Source organism: Onychostruthus taczanowskii, unplaced genomic scaffold (genome assembly GCF_017590055.1).
Source record: "Onychostruthus taczanowskii isolate IOZ18803 unplaced genomic scaffold, ASM1759005v1 scaffold37, whole genome shotgun sequence".
In the NCBI taxonomy this organism is placed as follows: domain Eukaryota; kingdom Metazoa; phylum Chordata; class Aves; order Passeriformes; family Passeridae; genus Onychostruthus; species Onychostruthus taczanowskii.
This window is the reverse complement of record NW_024501126.1, coordinates 9,102,259-9,120,634: the sequence shown is the minus strand read 5'-3', so window position 1 is coordinate 9,120,634 and position 18,376 is coordinate 9,102,259. Positions and strand designations below refer to the sequence as shown.

Sequence of the window (18,376 nt, the reverse complement as noted above, 5' to 3'; positions counted from 1 at the left end):
AACCTTCCAATACATAATAAAATGTTTTAGCTAGAGTTTTCTAAACCAACTTGATCTAAACTCTTTCCTGAGAGATTATGACCTTTCTTTCCTTTCTTGTGTAGTTTGAAGACAGTGAAGAAGATTTTGACTCCAGGTTTGATACAGATGATGAACTTTCCTACCGGAGGGATTCAGTCTATAGCTGTGTCAGCCTGCCCTACTTTCACAGTTTTCTGTACATGAAAGGTACTGGATGAATCAGTATTTGCTAAATAGACAAAACAACCAGAAATATTTATTGTGTATTACACTCCCAATTCCTGTAGAGTTAAGCTATTTTCTCATTTTTCAAAGGGTGATGGGAAAGTGACTTTATTTAATTTGAGCTGTTCTCAAGCTAAGCTGCTTGCAGTGGCTTATATCTGGCAATGTTTTTCCCTCTGCAAAAAAGATCAATGTTTTGGGCTGCCTCTGTTTCATCTTACATCTTTGGTGTCTCACAAACAATGAAATATTAAGTATTCATTGAGAAAAATAACTCACAAATCCAAATGTATCAAATTTTCAGGAAAGCTTATTCCTGCTGTCAAAACCTTGTAACACAGGCAGTATTCTACATTGCATACCAATTTTACTGACCTTAGTCAAATTTCACTTTGCATCTGAAAGACATGAAGAAGGTTGCATGTAGCAAAGGGGTGTGAGAGACTGTGAAAGAATATACACAGGAGTTCTCTGCTTAAAATTTTTCAGTTTATCTTCTGATTTTTGATAACAAATTATAATCTAGCTGAATCCTTGTATGATTTCAGCACTGTAGTATACCTTATTTAGGTATAGGAACAGTGATGAGTGTACACACCACAATGTTTGTATGAAAAATAATGCATTTAGCAGCAGCATGGCTTTTACTTTCTGACATAGCTAGCAGTCAGTTTTTGTGGGATGACAGGATTTGGTCATCAAACAGGAATGGTTTGATTAAGGTTTTTATGACTGTGCTGTAACTCCAGTGCAAAAGGTGCACTGCCTACTGTATGGCCACACTTTGGTATGACTGAGCTCACACTGGTGTATTTCCTGCTCTAAACATAGCTTTGTCAGGTTTTGTAGTTTTGAGTTAAATGTTGTTATCTCGTAATAACCTGGAGAGAAGAAAGAGCTTAACACTAGATTTTTTTTTATTATCACTGAAATACATTGAAAACAGTCTTAAAGATCTGATTCTCATGTGCAGCAAGACTTATCAGTAATTTATTATTATAGATATGTATATGTACATGTAATAATATGCATGTTTCATTACTACATTACTACAATTTATAATTTAAGGGTGTTTAGATTGACAACAATATTGGTGACCATAAGAATATGCAAAACTGAGGTTTTGTGGCTTACAGCAGACACTCAGTTTAACTGCAGTGTTGTTGGTCAGCACCTTCCAGTTTTGGTGCTGCTCACAGCATCTGGTTTATGATAGAGCTGCTTGTTTAAACTGCACATAAACCCACATTTGTCTCTCTTGCCAGGTGGCTTAATCAACACATGGAAGCGACGCTGGTGTGTCCTGAAAGATGAGACCTTCCTGTGGTTTCGTTCTAAGCAGGAAGCACTTAAGCAGGGTTGGCTTCACAAAAAGGGGGGTGGATCATCTACACTTTCCAGAAGGAACTGGAAGAAAAGATGGTTTGTTCTCAGACAGTCCAGGTTGATGTACTTTGAAAATGACAGTGAAGAAAAGCTAAAGGGTGCTGTGGATGTCCGAACTGCCAAGTAGGTTTACATAGTTTTATGTTAGCCATGGTTCCTTCTAAGTAGTACTTGGGGCTCAGTCTGGGAAGACATTGAGTGCCCTGCCTGCGAATTGTGTGAATGCAAGCAGGATAGTGTGTGTGGTGAGGTTAGTGAAAGCAAGTGCTGTCCTTAGTTGGCTCTCTCTTAAGTCTAGAGAGTGCTCCAGAGCTAAGCCAGTGCCAAATACTTCAGAAAAATGCTGCTGTAATGAACCCATCTAAGCTTTCTCCCAGACTAGAGGCCCTACTTAGTCTGTAATGATTCCCAAGGCAATCTGGGGCATGTTGCCAAGTCTGTAGCTGCAGGCAAACCCAGAATGAAGAGGGTGGAATTAATAGGCCCCGAGTATATTGAAGTTCGCATGGGTCAAAGCTGAATCTTCTGTATGTATTTAGATTTTTTTTTTCATGCTTTAAATAATTGTGGTAGTCTAGAAAAGTCTTTAAAATGCATATATTCATTAAAAAAACAAGATTACTAAACCTAATAACTTATGCCTTGTTAACTGAAGTTCCTTAAGCCTAAGAATTTTACGCTTCCTGAAGCACGCAATAAATAAAGTTTTCTACTGGATGGTATTTTGCTTTCTAAACAATTTAGAATTATCTACCTAATTTAAAAAATTAGAGTGTGCTAAGATTAGTTGTCTCTTTTCTCTATAAAGTGTAGTTAAAGCTTTCATCCAAAGCAGAGAGAAACAGAAATGTCTAGTAACACTCAATTCCACTCTGTGCCTTGTAATCTGCAGCTATCCAATTTGTTTGTTACTTTAACAGAGAGTTTAAACTAAATTTAAGTCTTTGATTAATCTTTTCTTTGGCAGTCCTGGCTTGAGCCTGACTTCAAGTAGGACAGAAAAGAGCTTCAGTGAGAATCCTGACTTGCTCCTGATTTTTTTTTGTTTTTGTTTTTTTTGGTTGTTTTTTTTTGTTTTGTTTTTTGGGTTTTTTTTTTTTGGTATTTTGTTTGTTTGTTTGTTTGTTTTTTGGTTTTTTTTTTTGGTTTTTTTGTTTTTTGTTAAAACTAGATTTGACCCTGTCTCATGTACCATAGCATTTATTTAGCATATTTTTCTGATATGTTCAATCAATCATTCTTTTTTGTGGTTGTTACCTCATTGCTTCACTGGCTGTGCCCAATAGACGTTCCTTGCTGCACGTACCTTTAAAATTATCAGACAAAGGTTACTGAACCTAGTTTGAACTGCAGGTTCAATCAGTGACTATTTGTTTATAAATTAGCTAAAAGTAAGGGTACATGTATTTAAAGAACTGTGTTTCATAAGGAATAAACAGTAGCTTTTCTGGATAGTGTTAATATTTACTGAGTGCATTCCTAACCTATAGTGCAACTCATGTATTTCACCACTCTCTATTAGGGACCTTGTTCAATTTTAAAAATCTCAGGCTGAGTCCCTTAAAACACAGAACAGGGAGGTATTTTATTGGACACTGTTACTGAGAGGGAAGGAATCAAACAGTAAAAATTTACAGCTTTTTGTAATATCTGCTGTTGATAGCAGATAAGTCATCCTCGTGAGTCTGATATGCAGAGCTTGCATATATTGTTTATAGGACAGAGATGTATGAGAATAAATGAGCTGATAAAAAAATATAGCCAGTTAAGGAAATAGTAAGCTTCAGGCAAATACAGCAAAACAGCAAAAAGGAAATCAAGTTTATTTCTTAAGCTACAGGGAAATCTAATGTCATACTTTAATTATTGCTAAAACCTTTACAGTTGTTTTTATATCAACACTTAGATGTCCAAACTAAAAATTAGAAATATGTAATTTTTCAGCAGATGAGTGCTCAGATTTTTCTGGAAGTCATGCTTGGAATTGTCCTTATGCTGACTCACAGCCACACAGAATCACTAATCCAGGTTTTATTGGCTTTCAGTTTTCAATCTTCAACAGCTTTCTTTTAGCATTCCAAAAATCACTTGGTTATGCAGTCAGTTCAGAAATATATCCATTTCTTAACTCAGTTATCTTTGCCTCTTGGGGTTTGATAATGCTTTGCTTTTTCTTTAGTTCTTGGTAAAATGGTAACAGAATGGTTACATTGGTATAGTGACATTCATAGTAGTTTGAATATTTGTACTGTGTGGGCAGAAAACACTGCTGTAGTTTGGCAGACTAATACTGATAAATCACTGTGAGTCTTGCAAATGAACCTGATGAAGACTGCTGTTATTTTAAGTGTCAATAGTTTGTGAGCTTCTCAGCAGAACATAATTTTCAAAATGTTGATAATGTGTAATGCTCAATATTGGTGTTTTCCTTTTTTTCAGAGAGATTGTTGATAATACAGGCAAAGAAAATGGTATTGATCTAATAATGAGTGATAGGACCTACCACTTAATTGCTGAATCCCCTGAGGATGCAAGGTATGAAAGTCATCAGGCCTATCTTCTTCTCCTTTTCTTCTCCTTTTTAACCTCTATGCCATTCTGACTTTGGCTTGTCACTAATTTGTTTGACTACTGTCATAAAATATTCAGTCTGTGTTAAACACATTGCATTTAACACACTTTTTGAAAGGCTTGCTGAGGAGAAAACCTTGTGGCAGACAATTACTGGTAAGACTCAGATTGCCAGTGAAAATTTGCCTAGGATTTGGCTGTTACCCATGTGTTACTAGCAACTTTCTGAAATACAATTTGTATGTAGAGAGGCAGTTGTTAGCCACTGATGCTTTCCTTGTGGATGACCCTGCTGTGTTTAGCTGCATTGATCAAATCAATATTTGAGACCCTGTAGTCTGCCTGAAATGAAGCATTTTGTTCTTAAGGGTGGGATCTGTTTGTTTAAGCAGAACCTAAATTTTCTTCAGACAGAAGTTGTAATGCAGTCACTGTATTTTAAAGCAAAAGCATATTCATGTAAGAGGAGTGTTTAAGAGAGTGCTTCCCCTTCTGCATATTTAAAAAGGGTCTTGCTTTTGTTGCTAAAGGATCCATATCTAACCATGGGGGAGGTAGGTGGGTGAGGAGCAAGTCTGACTTGTCTGATCAGTTGTAGAGCATCTTTAAAAAAAAATCCCTATGCTACAGTTCATGCAAGATAATAATATGCTTGCCTAAAAAAATCAAGCATTTAAATAAAGTCAAGTTAGTAATCAGGGCTTATTACCCATTGCCTTGCTTTCCCAAGGCCAGAATACAGTGTGCCTTTGTCAACATCACTTGAACTACTTTGCTCAGAAGCCTCAAAAGTTCTTTCGTATTCTGTTCTTTGCAAAGTTGGAATGCCTTCCTATACCACAGGACCCTGAGTACAGGTGTAGATATAGCAACTCAAAATCTGTCCTCATTTTTTTAGGTATCCCTAAAGTTATCCTTGAAATAACTTAGGAGCTTTCTAGCAGTTACTGTTAAGATTCTTGTGGGATGTAAGCACATTTTAAAATGATGGCTTAGCTAAAGTCTCTTCTGCCAGACTTGTGTATGTGCCTTAGGGACCAATAAGCAATTATCAGCACACAGACTTGTCTGTTGCCATGCATCTCCATTTCTTTCTTAAAGATGGAGGAGGAGACACTATACACCCTTGTTGTGTAGAGTAAGAATAACAAACCATCCAGATTAAATTACCTTTTAGCAATGTATTTCCTGCTTCTTTTTTCTCACTCATCCCAGAAGACTTAATGAGGAAGATGTGTAAGGATTTGCAGACAGGCTTAAGTCAAAGCCTTGTTAACAAAGCATTGTGAAAAGTGAAGTATGAATCGTTGGGCTGTGTTTGGTCCACAGCTGCTATTGAAAAAATATTTTGTACCTGAGCTAGATCAGGATCTGTGGTTGCTTTTTGTTCAAATTAAGGGAAAAAGCGAGAAAAAACATCCTCTTCCTCCCAGAAGAGGAGTCACTATTATTGAAGAAGTAATTCTTCAGTGGGCAGCCATTGCCTAGGGTTTGTTCCTTTCAAATCCCTAGCCTTTTTCCCTGTTTCTGTGTTCTGGGATTCAGCTGAAAAACAAAGGAGGTCGATTACCTTTTAGCAATGTATTTCCTGCTTCTTTTTTCTCACTCATCCCAGAAGACTTAATGAGGAAGATGTGTAAGGATTTGCAGACAGACTTAAGTCAAAGCCTTGTTAACAAAGCATTGTGAAAAGTGAAGTATGAATCGTTGGGCTGTGTTTGGTCCACAGCTGCTATTGAAAAAATATTTTGTACCTGAGCTAGATCAGGATCTGTGGTTGCTTTTTGTTCAAATTAAGGGAAAAAGCGAGAAAAAACATCCTCTTCCTCCCAGAAGAGGAGTTACTATTATTGAAGAAGTAATTCTTCAGTGGGCAGCCATTGCCTAGGGTTTGTTCCTTTCAAATCCCTAGCCTTTTTCCCTGTTTCTGTGTTCTGGGATTCAGCTGAAAAACAGCTGAAAGGAGGTCATGAGAGGGGAAAAAAGCAAAAATAAAGTCTGCCTTTGTTTTTTGCAAAGTGCCATGATTCATTTAATTTTCATTGTTTACACAAAGATTAAATGAAGTCAGGAAAACTCTGAATTGTTCTTTAAAATTCATCCATAAATTATCACTAGATATGCCTACAGTACTATGAAGTCTTTTTTTTTTTTTTTTTGTATTGAAATAAAAGTTCCACTTTAAATACATTTGCAATTCCTGAGCCCAGAAAGGAAAGATGAATTTAATTTGTGGGAATCTTTTCATTGCTGATGCTTAGCTTTCTTCAGTTTCTTTACTTCAGTTTCAGCTTTACTTCAGTTGGTGGTTCCTCCTCCCTAGATGACAGCTTCTCTCCTTTTTTTGTGGCATTGCCTTACATCCAGCAAAGTGTCAAGTACAGCCTCTCTGTGGGTGTCTCTGAGTCTTAAAAAAAGAATCTTAAATATGTTCTCATCTGCTTTATGGTCTGGCACTCTCAATCTTCATTTTTCTTCATTGCTTGCACTGTTTCTAATAAAAGCTCGAGCTGATAAAAAGAATTTAGGATATGGCAGTGATAGTACTGTTTGACAGCCTACACAGTTTTTCTTAAGCTATTTTAGCAGTTCAGTTTCCAGAAATCTACATTTTGGGGGAACAGTTGGCTTCTGAATGCTGGTGTTAACAAGACAGCTCTTCAATGTCCTAGGAAAAATTCTGTGACTAAAAGCAATTGCAGAAAAGATAATTTCATGTTTAAGTCCAGTAGTTTTGCAGTAGGCTGAGTTTTTCCTCAACCCCGTGGTGGTGGAGGAGCCTCTGCAGCAAAGTGAGGAGTCTGTTTTAAAGGCTGGGCTTTTGATCCCTTTGAAAACTTGGCCCCAGGTGGTTTTCATTAGAATGGCAAATTCATATCTCAAAGAATGGCATTCAGGAACCTGTTGAACAGGCCAAGCTCTGTCCTTAGATTTCAGTGGGATTCCTTAGAGCAGTTGAGCTTTATCATATACAAGTGCCAGAAGGATAGAGGTTTCCCAGAAGCAGAAGGTGTGGTTGGAATTAAATCCATCTGCAATTGCTGCTCTGGACTAAGGGCTGAAGCACTGGAAACCTTTCTGCCACTTTTCCTGTTGTGGATGTGTACAGTGCCACTGGAGTGGTGCAAATTTGCTCATCCTTCCAGCAGCTGGATTTTTCAGTGCTCCATAGAGAACAAAAACTGTAGAGGTATTTGCGTGGGGGTTTTATTCTTTTTTTTCCCTCTCAGTTGTGCTTCTACAGAAAGCTCAATGGACTTAGGTGGTCTTTGCAGAAGTATCACTGTAAGAAATTACTACCAGTCACGCTATCAGTGCAGCACAGTTTATAATCTGAAGGTTGGGATTCCCATTAAAGGCTTTGTGTGTAGCTAGCAATGTATTTTATTCCAGATGAAACGCGGAATGTGTTACAAAGACCCTCCAAGCACTCAGATGTTTCAGTGTGCTTACAGCAGATTTTCAGAGATGCCACTTAGTGCACAAGGTACTTTTTGTCAGGAAGAAGGGTATGACACAAGCTTGGATGGGAGATCTGGAGTGGCTTGCTTGCACCCAGTGTTACTTGAACTGACATAAAGCCTTGCTGCTTTTATGCCTGTTGACAAAAGGAATCTTAAGCAATTTCAAAAACCTGCAGAACCTGCTACATCTCTGCAGAACAAAGGTGACAGAGGGCTTGTGCAGAGCCAAAATTTTACTTACACTGCTGCCTTTCTCTCCCCAGCCAGTGGTTCAGTGTACTGAGTCAAGTCCATGCGTCCACAGAGCAGGAGATCCGGGAGATGCATGATGAGCAGGCAAATCCACAGAATGCTGTGGTAAGTCTAAATCTGAAGAACTTTTCAAACCAAATATTTTTAGAAGACAGGTCCACTGTGGTGGCCACAGCCTCTGAGAGTCACAACCTACTTTGTTTAAATGTGGTGGTAGCTGTGACACTGGCTAGAGCTCCCACATCCTTGGTCCCGTAGCTGTACAAGGTGAGAGTGTGGCTTCTGATTCCTCTCCTATCATTCACCTTGATGAAAAATGACTGTTGGTTTTGGGGGTGGTTTTTGTGGCCCACTTCCCTATCGCATCACAGGGTATGGTCAATTTTGAAATTTTGCAAAGATAGTGTTAATGAGTAAATTAAAAATCCAAGAGTTAAAAATTCGAGATTTCTCTGATCCTTCATTTTTCATTCTGTACAACATACATTGGTAATTGATGGAATACATCTGGAACCTAATATCAAGCAAAGGAAAACAAAAGCTTCTGCTTAATGGCTTTAGAAGTTTGTTTTGAGAGGATGCCATTTCTATCGGGATGGCAGTTTTCAGTGAAAAATTCAAGCATGTTTGGAAGCATAGAAAAGAGCAGGTTTTGAGCTGCCTCCATCCTAACTACAAATAATCTTTTACTGGATCTACTCAACCAAGTCTCTTCATTTTCCCCTCAGCAGTTTTAATGGTTAAGAGAAACTGATGCCCAAACCTGCAGTTCATTTTGCTTGATCAAAGCTGTTGCTTCTTTCTCGTGTCTCTCAGAAGAGTACTGTGAGTTTTGTAATAGTGAATGTCTTCCTTATTTTCTGGTTGGATATTTGTTTATAGGGTACACTCGACGTAGGACTAATTGATTCTGTCTGTGCTGCTGACAATCCAGATAGGTAAGTCAGAACCATGCCTGGTGACTTTCTTTTTCTTCTCGCCAAAATCAGATACTTTACACTTTAGTCTCTATATTCTGGCCAACCATGTATTAAAGTGATTCATTATTGCCTCCCTTTTCATAGCACTAAACTCCACATGTTAAAGCATGGAGTAGGAATGATGGTGCATTTTGGGAGGGGCTTCAATAATTTCCATGACACTGCTTCATACCTGAACTCTTCAGCTCCTAAAGTGATCCAAAACTGGAAGATTACATATTTCTGTCATTTATACAAGTAATACTCCTGAAAAAATAAAAATAACAACTCATTTTTGAGTTCCTTAGTAATGTAGTAGGCAGAAAATTTAATTTTAATGTTTTTTTTCTGTTCAGCTTCTCCTTCATGAATGTTGTATTCTTCAGGGATGAAAACTATTTCCCCAGAACAAAAATGTCTTATAACAAAGAAGTCAGTGCAGCATAAAAAAACAACAAAAATGTCAGCTTATTCTTAGTTCTTGAACTACTAATGGTATTAAGGGAAATAAAAAGTAGTCTGGGTTCAGACTATGACTGGCTTATAAGGTTACTGGATGTGAGGTGTTATTTGAACTGCAGGAGCTCACTCCAGTTTTTCCTCATTGTGTACATGTGTAAAACATCTGGTTTTAAGTTAGTGCTTTGTCCTTGGTCTGCCAAAACACTGATACCAGAAGTAACAGTGAATTTACAAGCCCATTCCTAAACCATACAACACAAATGTCCAGAGCTTTCACAATTTTAAATTAGCATTTCTCCAGCACTATGTTAATGCAATAAGTTAAGCATTTCTCTTGTAAGCATTTTTCACATGGATTTTTTAGTTTGTGGGAGGATTTTATGTTACATTTTGGGGCTTTGCTCCAGATGAAAAAATTAATGGTAAAGGGTTAAAGCAAGCATTGTAGGCCAAGAACCTGCCTCTCTGATCCAGAGAGCCATCAGCACACTTCTCATGGGCTAGTTCTTCATGCTTCAGTGAATCCTGGTGTAGGACTGGGTAAAAGCCAGACTCTCATTAAAAATAGATTGTATTCTCTGCAAATTGGGTTGCACTGCATTAAAATAAAAGAATAGATGTTCACATGCTGCTTTACTATAGACCTTTGTATACTGTAGTTTGTTTTAGCTAATGTAGCTACTGAAGCAGACACTCTAAATAGATCTGACCCTGAAACAGTTCTGATTCACGTGCAAAGCTGATTAAAGTCTGGAAGTTTTTCTCACCACAGATTTTATTTGAGATATGGCAAGTTGTAATTTAATGTGAACTTTCCCACCATTCATAACCCTTGCATTTTGATGTGAATGTAACATAACTGAGTCTTTTCAAATGCTTAATATTTTTCTTTAGCTGATAACTAAATAATGCATTAGAGGTGGACAGTATTTTTATGGATAGAAAATGCAAAAGATGAACAGTTTTTATGGTTATGGGGGGTGAGGTAAACAGTATGTATGCTGATTATAAAAGCTGTTTCAATTCTCATTTATTTTCATAGACCCAATTCATTTGTGATCATCACTGCTAATCGTGTTCTTCACTGTAATGCTGACACTCCTGAAGAGATGCATCACTGGATAACCTTGCTTCAGAGGTCAAAGGGGGACACTAGAGTGGAGGGACAAGAATTCATTGTGAGGGGTAAGAACTGAGTGAGGCAGTAAATAACATCTGTTATGCTTTGAAGAGATTGTCCCCACAATACAATGTGGGTAATATGCCAACATGATTAGTGTTGCAGCCTCCTCTTCGTGCAGTGGACTTTACTCACAAATTAATACAGCTGAAATTATATTCTTGCTGTGCCATGTAAGAAAACACTGTAATGGTGACAAAGGTGTTTTTGTAAGTTGACAAGATAATTCTTCCAGTGAAGCATCAAAATAGAAAGGTTTTCATATTAATTTTATCTTTATTATTTCATTGTTTGAGAATTTAACTTGATATTGTTTCATATGTGAGCTTATCAATTCACACAGTGGTTTTTTTTGTTGAAAGTATACAATTTACTTTTATCAAGCTACTTTTGTCCAGCTCTGTTCAAGAAAAAGAAGTGTGATTCCAATTGTGTCCTAAACAGGGTGGCTACACAAGGAAGTAAAGAACAACCCAAAGATGTCCTCGTTAAAACTAAAGAAGCGTTGGTTTGTTTTGACGCACAATTCTTTGGACTACTACAAGAGTTCAGAGAAAAGTGCCTTGAAATTGGGCACACTGGTCCTGAACAGCCTCTGCTCGGTGGTCCCACCTGATGAAAAAATCTTCAAGGAGACAGGTAATTGTTTGCTCTTGTTCAGGTATGCCTTCTGTCCTTCTACCTAGTAATGCAAGATACAGTGCATAAGAATATTTTAAATGGATTATTATGGGTGCAGTTCCATGAACAAATCCCATTCCCATGTCACTGATGTGTTCTACAGGGAATTACTGGGTGAAAAACAAAGGTAATGTATAGAGGAGTAAAATTTGTTCTCACCAACATTCAAATTATCACAGACTGGCACTACAACCGAGTTAGTCTGAACATTTATGCTTACACATCAAAGACCTGGGGAAAAGACATGGGCAGCACTCTTCTCATACATTATTTTATGTGCTGAGGAACTATGAGGGCCAGCATTGGAGCAGGTATAAGGAGATGCAGAGTAAGAGTCCAGTTTGTGGTAACCTACATCCTGCACCTGAGTCAGCTCCACTGTGCACTTTCAGAACTGGTTTTCAGCTTGGAAGCGTCTGTTTGCAAATGAGAAGCGACTGTTGACAGTCCTGTATCATCTCATTGGGGTCACTGACACTTCAAAGAGGCTTTCACTAGTGAAAGATGAAACACATTTCCTTCTACTGAATCTGTTTCATAAAAAGCCTTTACAGTGATGCAGAGAGAGAATTTGAACTGAAATGCTCTTCCAGTCATAGTTTCCACTTCATTGGTGTAAAATTATAGGCAGAGGAAGTAGTTTGTGCTTTATGCCTGTTTGTATGTGTGCCACGGACTCTGAAAGACTCTTGTGTACAAACCAAGTTTGTCTCAGATTTTCCTGTTACAGACAGGACTGGAGAAGTAGGGCCCACAGGCTACAAGGACCTAAGAATATTCCACAGTATTAACAGCGTTGTGTTACTAAGATTACTGGGTAAAACAGGGAGCTGCATGATGCATTGCTGTAGTCTGAGGCTACTCCTAGGCTTCTTTAAAGGAGAAAATCTCCTTTAATACCGCAGTGTCTGTATTATGATACTTAATAACTCGCACACTTTTAGTTCCTGATAGACTGCCAGCATCATCTGGGATGCAGCACTGGGTGTCTGCTGTGCTGCAGCTTGTATGATGAGCAATTTTGCTGTTGTGCCAGGTTACTGGAATGTGACCGTGTACGGACGCAAACACTGCTACCGTCTCCATACGAAATTGCTTAATGAGGCGACCCGCTGGTCAAGTGCCATCCAGAACGTGATTGACACAAAGGCACCCATTGATACTCCAACTCAGCAGCTTATTCAGGATATTAAGGTAGGCACAAGCAGGATGGCATGGGGTGAGAAACAATGGTTCCTTAAATCTTTGTTTTGGCTTTGCCATATTGGGTAATAAAGCAGAAAATTGCATTTTAATTACACAGTGACATGGACTAAAATTGTAAAACCTGAATGTCTTCTCTGACCTGATAAAGGAATTTCTGTCTAAACAGTAGAAGAGCAAACTTTGAAGTGCAGCTTGGAGGGCAAGAGGGATAACTTTTTTCCATTAAAATAGTAACAAGTTTTACTGGTTTGTGTAACTTGACAGGCTACACCTGGCAGTAGAGCACATTGCTCAGGTTCATGAGTTAGCAGATGTGTTTGGCTCTATCCACAGTGAGCAGCGCACCATGATGTGGACCAAACAGCTCTTTTTTTTTTTTTTTTTTTTTTTTTTTTTTTGTCATTATGGTCCTTTTATTATGATAGCATGGGCTTAGCATCTCATATCTCTGTGTGATGAGAAAAACATGTAATTAATGCTTAGTGTTTTACAGTTGTCTCATTGGAGACAGTGCATGCACAGCCACAGAATGTCCTTTGGAGCTTTTTGCTAATGTGCATTTATGAGAGGATGAGGATTCTCACAAGAGACCAAAGAAATAGGCAAGAGGGGAGAACTGCTACTGCCCTTTTCCCTTAGAGAGTGACACCTCTTCTCTCATGGAACGGAGGTATTGAGTTCTCAGTTCCAAGATTATGAATGCTATTCTTCAGAGCAGAAGAAATACATGGAATTCAGGACTGATAGAAGACAGTGGTCACACATCTGTCAAACCTGGCCTAAGAAGAACACTAAGAGTAGTATTTGGATGTGTAGAGTGGGTGCACCAGGTTTACAGCTGCACTTTTGACTATTTTGTTTGGTAGTTGTGCAGTTTCTAACTGAAAGGCCAATTAGTTATGCTGGAGAAATATTTTTAAATAAAACTTTAATACAGGTATGATATTTCCCATTATAAATTACTGGACTAAAAATGAGTATAAAATGAAAACACACTTCAAAAATTGTTATGATACTTCATTTTTGTGTCCTGCAGCTCTGCTGTAGTTTGGTTTTCTTACTGCACAGATAAAGCAAGCCTATCTAAGGCCTGAGGTTGGCAGGTACTGAGCATTCATAGCCCACAGCATGCCTTGGCAGCCACAGCACCCACAACTGGATTTCACACCAAATAGTGTTGGCAACACTGATTGCTCAGTTTTTTGCAACCAACCTAAGGGCACAAAGCCTTGTATTATTCTTAAAGCTGGACCCCAAAACCTCTTTTTTTTTCTTACCCCAATAGGAAAACTGCCTGAATGCTGATGTGGTTGAACAGATTTATAAGAGGAATCCCATTCTCCGTTACACTCATCATCCATTGCACTCACCATTACTGCCACTGCCATATGGGGACATCAATCTAAACTGTAAGTATTTCAAAAATAGAACCACTTTTCCTTGTGAAAGACTAAACCAGAGGGTGGACTTTTTAAGTCTACAGTGAAGTAATGGTGGAAAATACATGTTTATAATACAAATAGACAAGTTTCCCTGTTCTCTTTTGAAAATAGCAGTTTGGTAGCATAGAGCCATGGGCTTGTGGTGTTCTTTCAAGAGTGTAGCAGAAGGGAATGTTTCTATTGCTGTCAGCAATACAGCTAGGAAGACTGAGTTTGAAAAGTCTTGCACTGAAACAAGCCTGATTCACTCAGTCCCTTTCAATCATATTCTTCTCCTTAAATTATTGTTGCTTCCTACCCCCTGCAGGAATCTGCAGCAGCCACAGCTTCCAATTAACGTGTATACATTTTATAAGATGGGTAGGAAAGGTTTTTGTGGGAAATAACATTTAGGAATGTACGTGGTTTTAAAAAGTAATGCTTTGTTTAGTCCTGAAATGAGTGCAATCATCTCTTTTAATATTTTTGATTCAAACGCTAATTTAGAAGTCTCTTTTGAATGAATGGTTCAGAGCTATTGATGACTGTGAACTTGGTGTCCTTGAAAAGGATTTGGTTATCTTAGTTTGCAACTGCATATTAAACGAGATATAACTCAGACCACAAAGTTTCATCCTTGGGAGGGGGCTGGGAGGTTAATATGGAGTGTGATATGGCACTTCAGCAGTGTGACTCCCTCTGAGAGAAAAACTCTCCATCACAAAAAAAACCCAATCAAGATACACCATTTCAGTTATTAAATTTGGAACAAATCTCAATAGCAAATAAGCTCATAAAATGAGTTTGCATCATACATTTGAAATGGAAAATACAGATTCTAATATCGTGCATAACAAGGTCACAGAGTAGCATTAAGTGATTTCCACATTAAGACTGGGTCTTTTTTCTTTCATATCTCATCTAAGCACATTTCTCCCAATATTTCTTTTGTAGTGCTGAAAGACAAAGGCTACACAACTCTGCAGGATGAAGCCATCAAGATATTTAATTCTTTACAGCAGCTGGAGTCTATGTCTGATCCCATCCCTATAATCCAAGGTATCCTGCAAACAGGACATGATTTACGACCTCTCCGAGATGAGCTCTACTGTCAGCTCATCAAGCAAACCAATAAAGTGCCTAACCCTGGGAGCGTGGGGAACCTCTATAGTTGGCAAATACTCACCTGCATGAGTTGCACATTTCTGCCCAGTCGCAGCATCCTCAAATATCTCAAGTTTCATCTCAAAAGGTGAGAACCTTTGACCTACTAAAGCACCATGACTTTTAACAGTGTTTAGATATCTAGAAGTGAGACTTGAAGATGTATTCACTTAGCATTCACTTTTGGCTATGCCAAACAGTGAATCTAAAACCAAAATGTTATAGGAAAAGTGTGTGTGAGTTGGTCTGGATGGAATTACACACATTTGAAGAATCAAGCAAAATGCTACAAAGTTGAATGCACAATTTGTTAATGTTGGCAAAAGGGGTGCTTCCTGTAACTGTATAAACTTAAATGACTTCCAGCCCATACCCCCAAGTCCCATTCTCACCTGTCCAAACCAACCTGTTAAAAATTCTTCATCCCACTTACCTTAATTTTATGAGATATGCATCATGCATATAAAAGAGCAGTATCATATTTAAAGATGTATTTGAGGTATAAACCTGTGATTGCAAATCTGATTTTAAAATATTAGTGAACATTAGATAATAATAAACCATTGTTGTCAGTTCAGCATTAACTAGAATGTGGAGTTCCTTTTGCTGTGATGCAATGGAAGAATGCAGAGTGTGTCGTTAGGAAAGTCAGTCCACCAACAAACTCAGTAATTTAAAAGGTTTGTTTGTACTTGGAGCATGTCAATTAAACAGTGTACTGGATACAGAAATAATCTCAGGGGGAAAAATTCTCAAATAAGCAAACTTCACAGACTTGCAGCTTAAAGTAATAAGCTTTGTCTCACAGGGTTCGTGACCAGTTTCCAGGAACTGAAATGGAGAAATACGCACTTTTCACTTACGAATCTCTGAAGAAAACCAAATGCAGAGAGTTCGTGCCATCACGAGATGAAATAGAAGCACTGATTGGCAGGCAGGAGATGACATCCACAGTTTATTGCCATGGTGGGGGCTCCTGTAAGATTACAATCAACTCACACACTACAGCTGGAGAGGTGAGGAGTGGTGACAGAATGTCTTTGTAACAAAATCAGCGTGTCCCTTCACATGCCAGTCCCAGCAAGCAGTAGTGTTGCACTTTGGAAGCACTGGGGCTTTCTCTGCCAGTCTCTCCTGTCTGGGAAGGAAAGGTTTACAGTGCTGTCCCTCCAGGACAGCTGTCCCTCCCCACAGTTTGTTCTGGAGAAATCGCTGCTATAAAAACTTTGTGCTGCAGAGGCTTACCCAGCTGTTGTTCCTTCTTACAGGAAAAATTGCAGGAAACACTAAGCAACTAGCAGAGAGCTTTATTGGAGAAACTTTGGTAGACATTGGTGTGTATGAGAGCCAAGCTGCTTCCTAAAACTGGAAGACTCTTGCTGAGTTGGTGAAATACATGGGGTTATGTCTGTCCAGGAGATAGCACATACATTCTGAAATAATAACAATTACAGTGGAATTTGACAACAATTAATAATGCTGACGAAGACAAGTTAATAACATTTTCAGCCTAATGTAAAACCTAGCTCTAATTTTTTTCGACGTGTCTGTCTTACTCTGTGGTACTGTTTTTCCATGCTATGTTTTTTTCATGTGCTTTTTCTCCATTAGGTGGTTGAAAAGTTAATTCGTGGCTTGGCCATGGAGGATAGCAGAAATATGTTTGCTTTGTTTGAATACAATGGAACTACTGATAAAGCAATTGAAAGCAGAACCATTGTAGCTGATGTCTTGGCAAAGTTTGAAAAGTGAGTGTACCTCTCCTTCTCTCTTCACTCTAATAAGTAGCAATTAAATAAATTTCCAATGTCAGTAATGCTGAATTTCCTCTTTGACTTGCTTGTTTGTGATGATGCAGCTGAATTACACACGTGGCCATTTCTGGAACAATAAGATCTCTTTTTTTAGTTTTCTTAAAAGATTTAATAGCCACTTGTGTTGGTTTTCCTCTGTCCTGGCACCTGTAAAGTGATATTTCTCATCACTATTTCCACATTATCTTCTCCACTGCTATAAATTTTTCCACCATTACTGGCAATGTGACTGTGAGAACTGAGCTCCAGACAGTCACTCCCATTCTGACTGTTAGCTAGCTTCACATGGAAGTCACCACAGTACAGCTCACAACATTTCTCTTACCAATAAAATTGAAACCACCTATAGCACTGTAGTAAGAAAATTAAATACAAGCCTAAATACCTGTTTGTCATCCTTACTTTTTATGCATGGCAATCGGCCCCCATTATCCACATAAAAATGGGGAAAAAAGGGGTGTTTTAAGTGTTATGCAATTTTATACAGGACTTAATAATGTCGCTTTTATTAACACCTGACTTATCTAAAAATCAACATTTATTAAGAGAATATGGGTTAGAAACCTTTGACTTGAGAACTGAGCCACATTTGTCCTTGATTTTGCTGTAGGCTGTAAAAACAAAGATACACATAAAGCAAAGTTCAGCTGATGCCTTGCTTAGATTCTGCAGGTAGCAATTCAGAAAAGATTTTGCAGATCTGATCTCTCTCCTTCCTAACAAAATGATGCAGGCTTGCTGCCACTGCTGAAGCTGGGGAGATGCACTGGAAGTTCTACTTCAAGCTCTACTGCTTCCTGGACACAGAAAACGTCCCAAAAGATAGCGTGGAATTTGCCTTTATGTTTGAGCAGGTAAATAACAAAGATTCTGTTTTGAGGCACTATAAAGAGGAGGGGGGAAAGGGTTCTAGGCAGCCAAGAGAGTGATATTATTTTGCTTCTGTTCAACTGAATGCATTACTACTCAAGCATCAAGAGCAAAGGAAGCAGTTCAGTAGTCAAAATAGGCCTATCCTGACATAGTGTTATGTTTCTTACTTCTGCATTACTTGTCAGTTGCTTTCTATGTAGTGGTGGAAAAATGAATAACTGGATCTAAGCTGCATAAAAAAGAATAATACTTACTTTTAATTTTCCTCTTCTTAAACTATTTTCTGAAGAAATATAAGAAATAAAGTGAAAAAAGTGTGACTGGCAACAAATTAATTAATAAGAGATTCCTACTGGCAACTGTACAGAATTAATTGAGCAATAGCCTTTTATCTTGTCAAAACCAGATCATTTCATAGGTACCATAGTGTAATAATCGAGTCCCAGCAGTAAGACAGTTATGATGAACAGAAATCCACTTAGTGAACATGCTGAGCCCAGAATGAAGCTACACTGCAAAACATAAAATAGGTTAAATTGATTTCTGATGAAAATTAAATGCATCAGCAGCTGGTTTTTTATTATATCAATCCCTGTAGTTACTCAGAAACTCACTTATGGCTTTTATTATTGTTGATTGATCTTTTCCCATTCTGCTATATTGCAAATTATTAAAAATTATTCCAGTAGTCAGCTTC

The 18,376-nt window shown here is 38.1% G+C and overlaps 1 protein-coding gene across 1 annotated transcript in view; it reads left to right on the top strand.

Annotated features, from left to right (window-relative positions):
• MYO10 (myosin X) overlaps positions 1-18,376 on the top strand; it is a 162,719-nt gene that overhangs the window by 140,008 nt on the left and 4,335 nt on the right. The window contains exons 26-38 of the mRNA XM_041411761.1: positions 105-228; positions 1,512-1,755; positions 4,072-4,167; positions 7,931-8,024; positions 8,802-8,857; positions 10,383-10,525; positions 10,965-11,159; positions 12,238-12,395; positions 13,693-13,816; positions 14,783-15,080; positions 15,801-16,008; positions 16,604-16,740; positions 17,540-17,660. Coding sequence (XP_041267695.1) covers positions 105-228; positions 1,512-1,755; positions 4,072-4,167; positions 7,931-8,024; positions 8,802-8,857; positions 10,383-10,525; positions 10,965-11,159; positions 12,238-12,395; positions 13,693-13,816; positions 14,783-15,080; positions 15,801-16,008; positions 16,604-16,740; positions 17,540-17,660 — 1,998 coding nt within the window. The remainder of the gene's footprint in view (positions 1-104; positions 229-1,511; positions 1,756-4,071; positions 4,168-7,930; positions 8,025-8,801; positions 8,858-10,382; positions 10,526-10,964; positions 11,160-12,237; positions 12,396-13,692; positions 13,817-14,782; positions 15,081-15,800; positions 16,009-16,603; positions 16,741-17,539; positions 17,661-18,376) is intronic.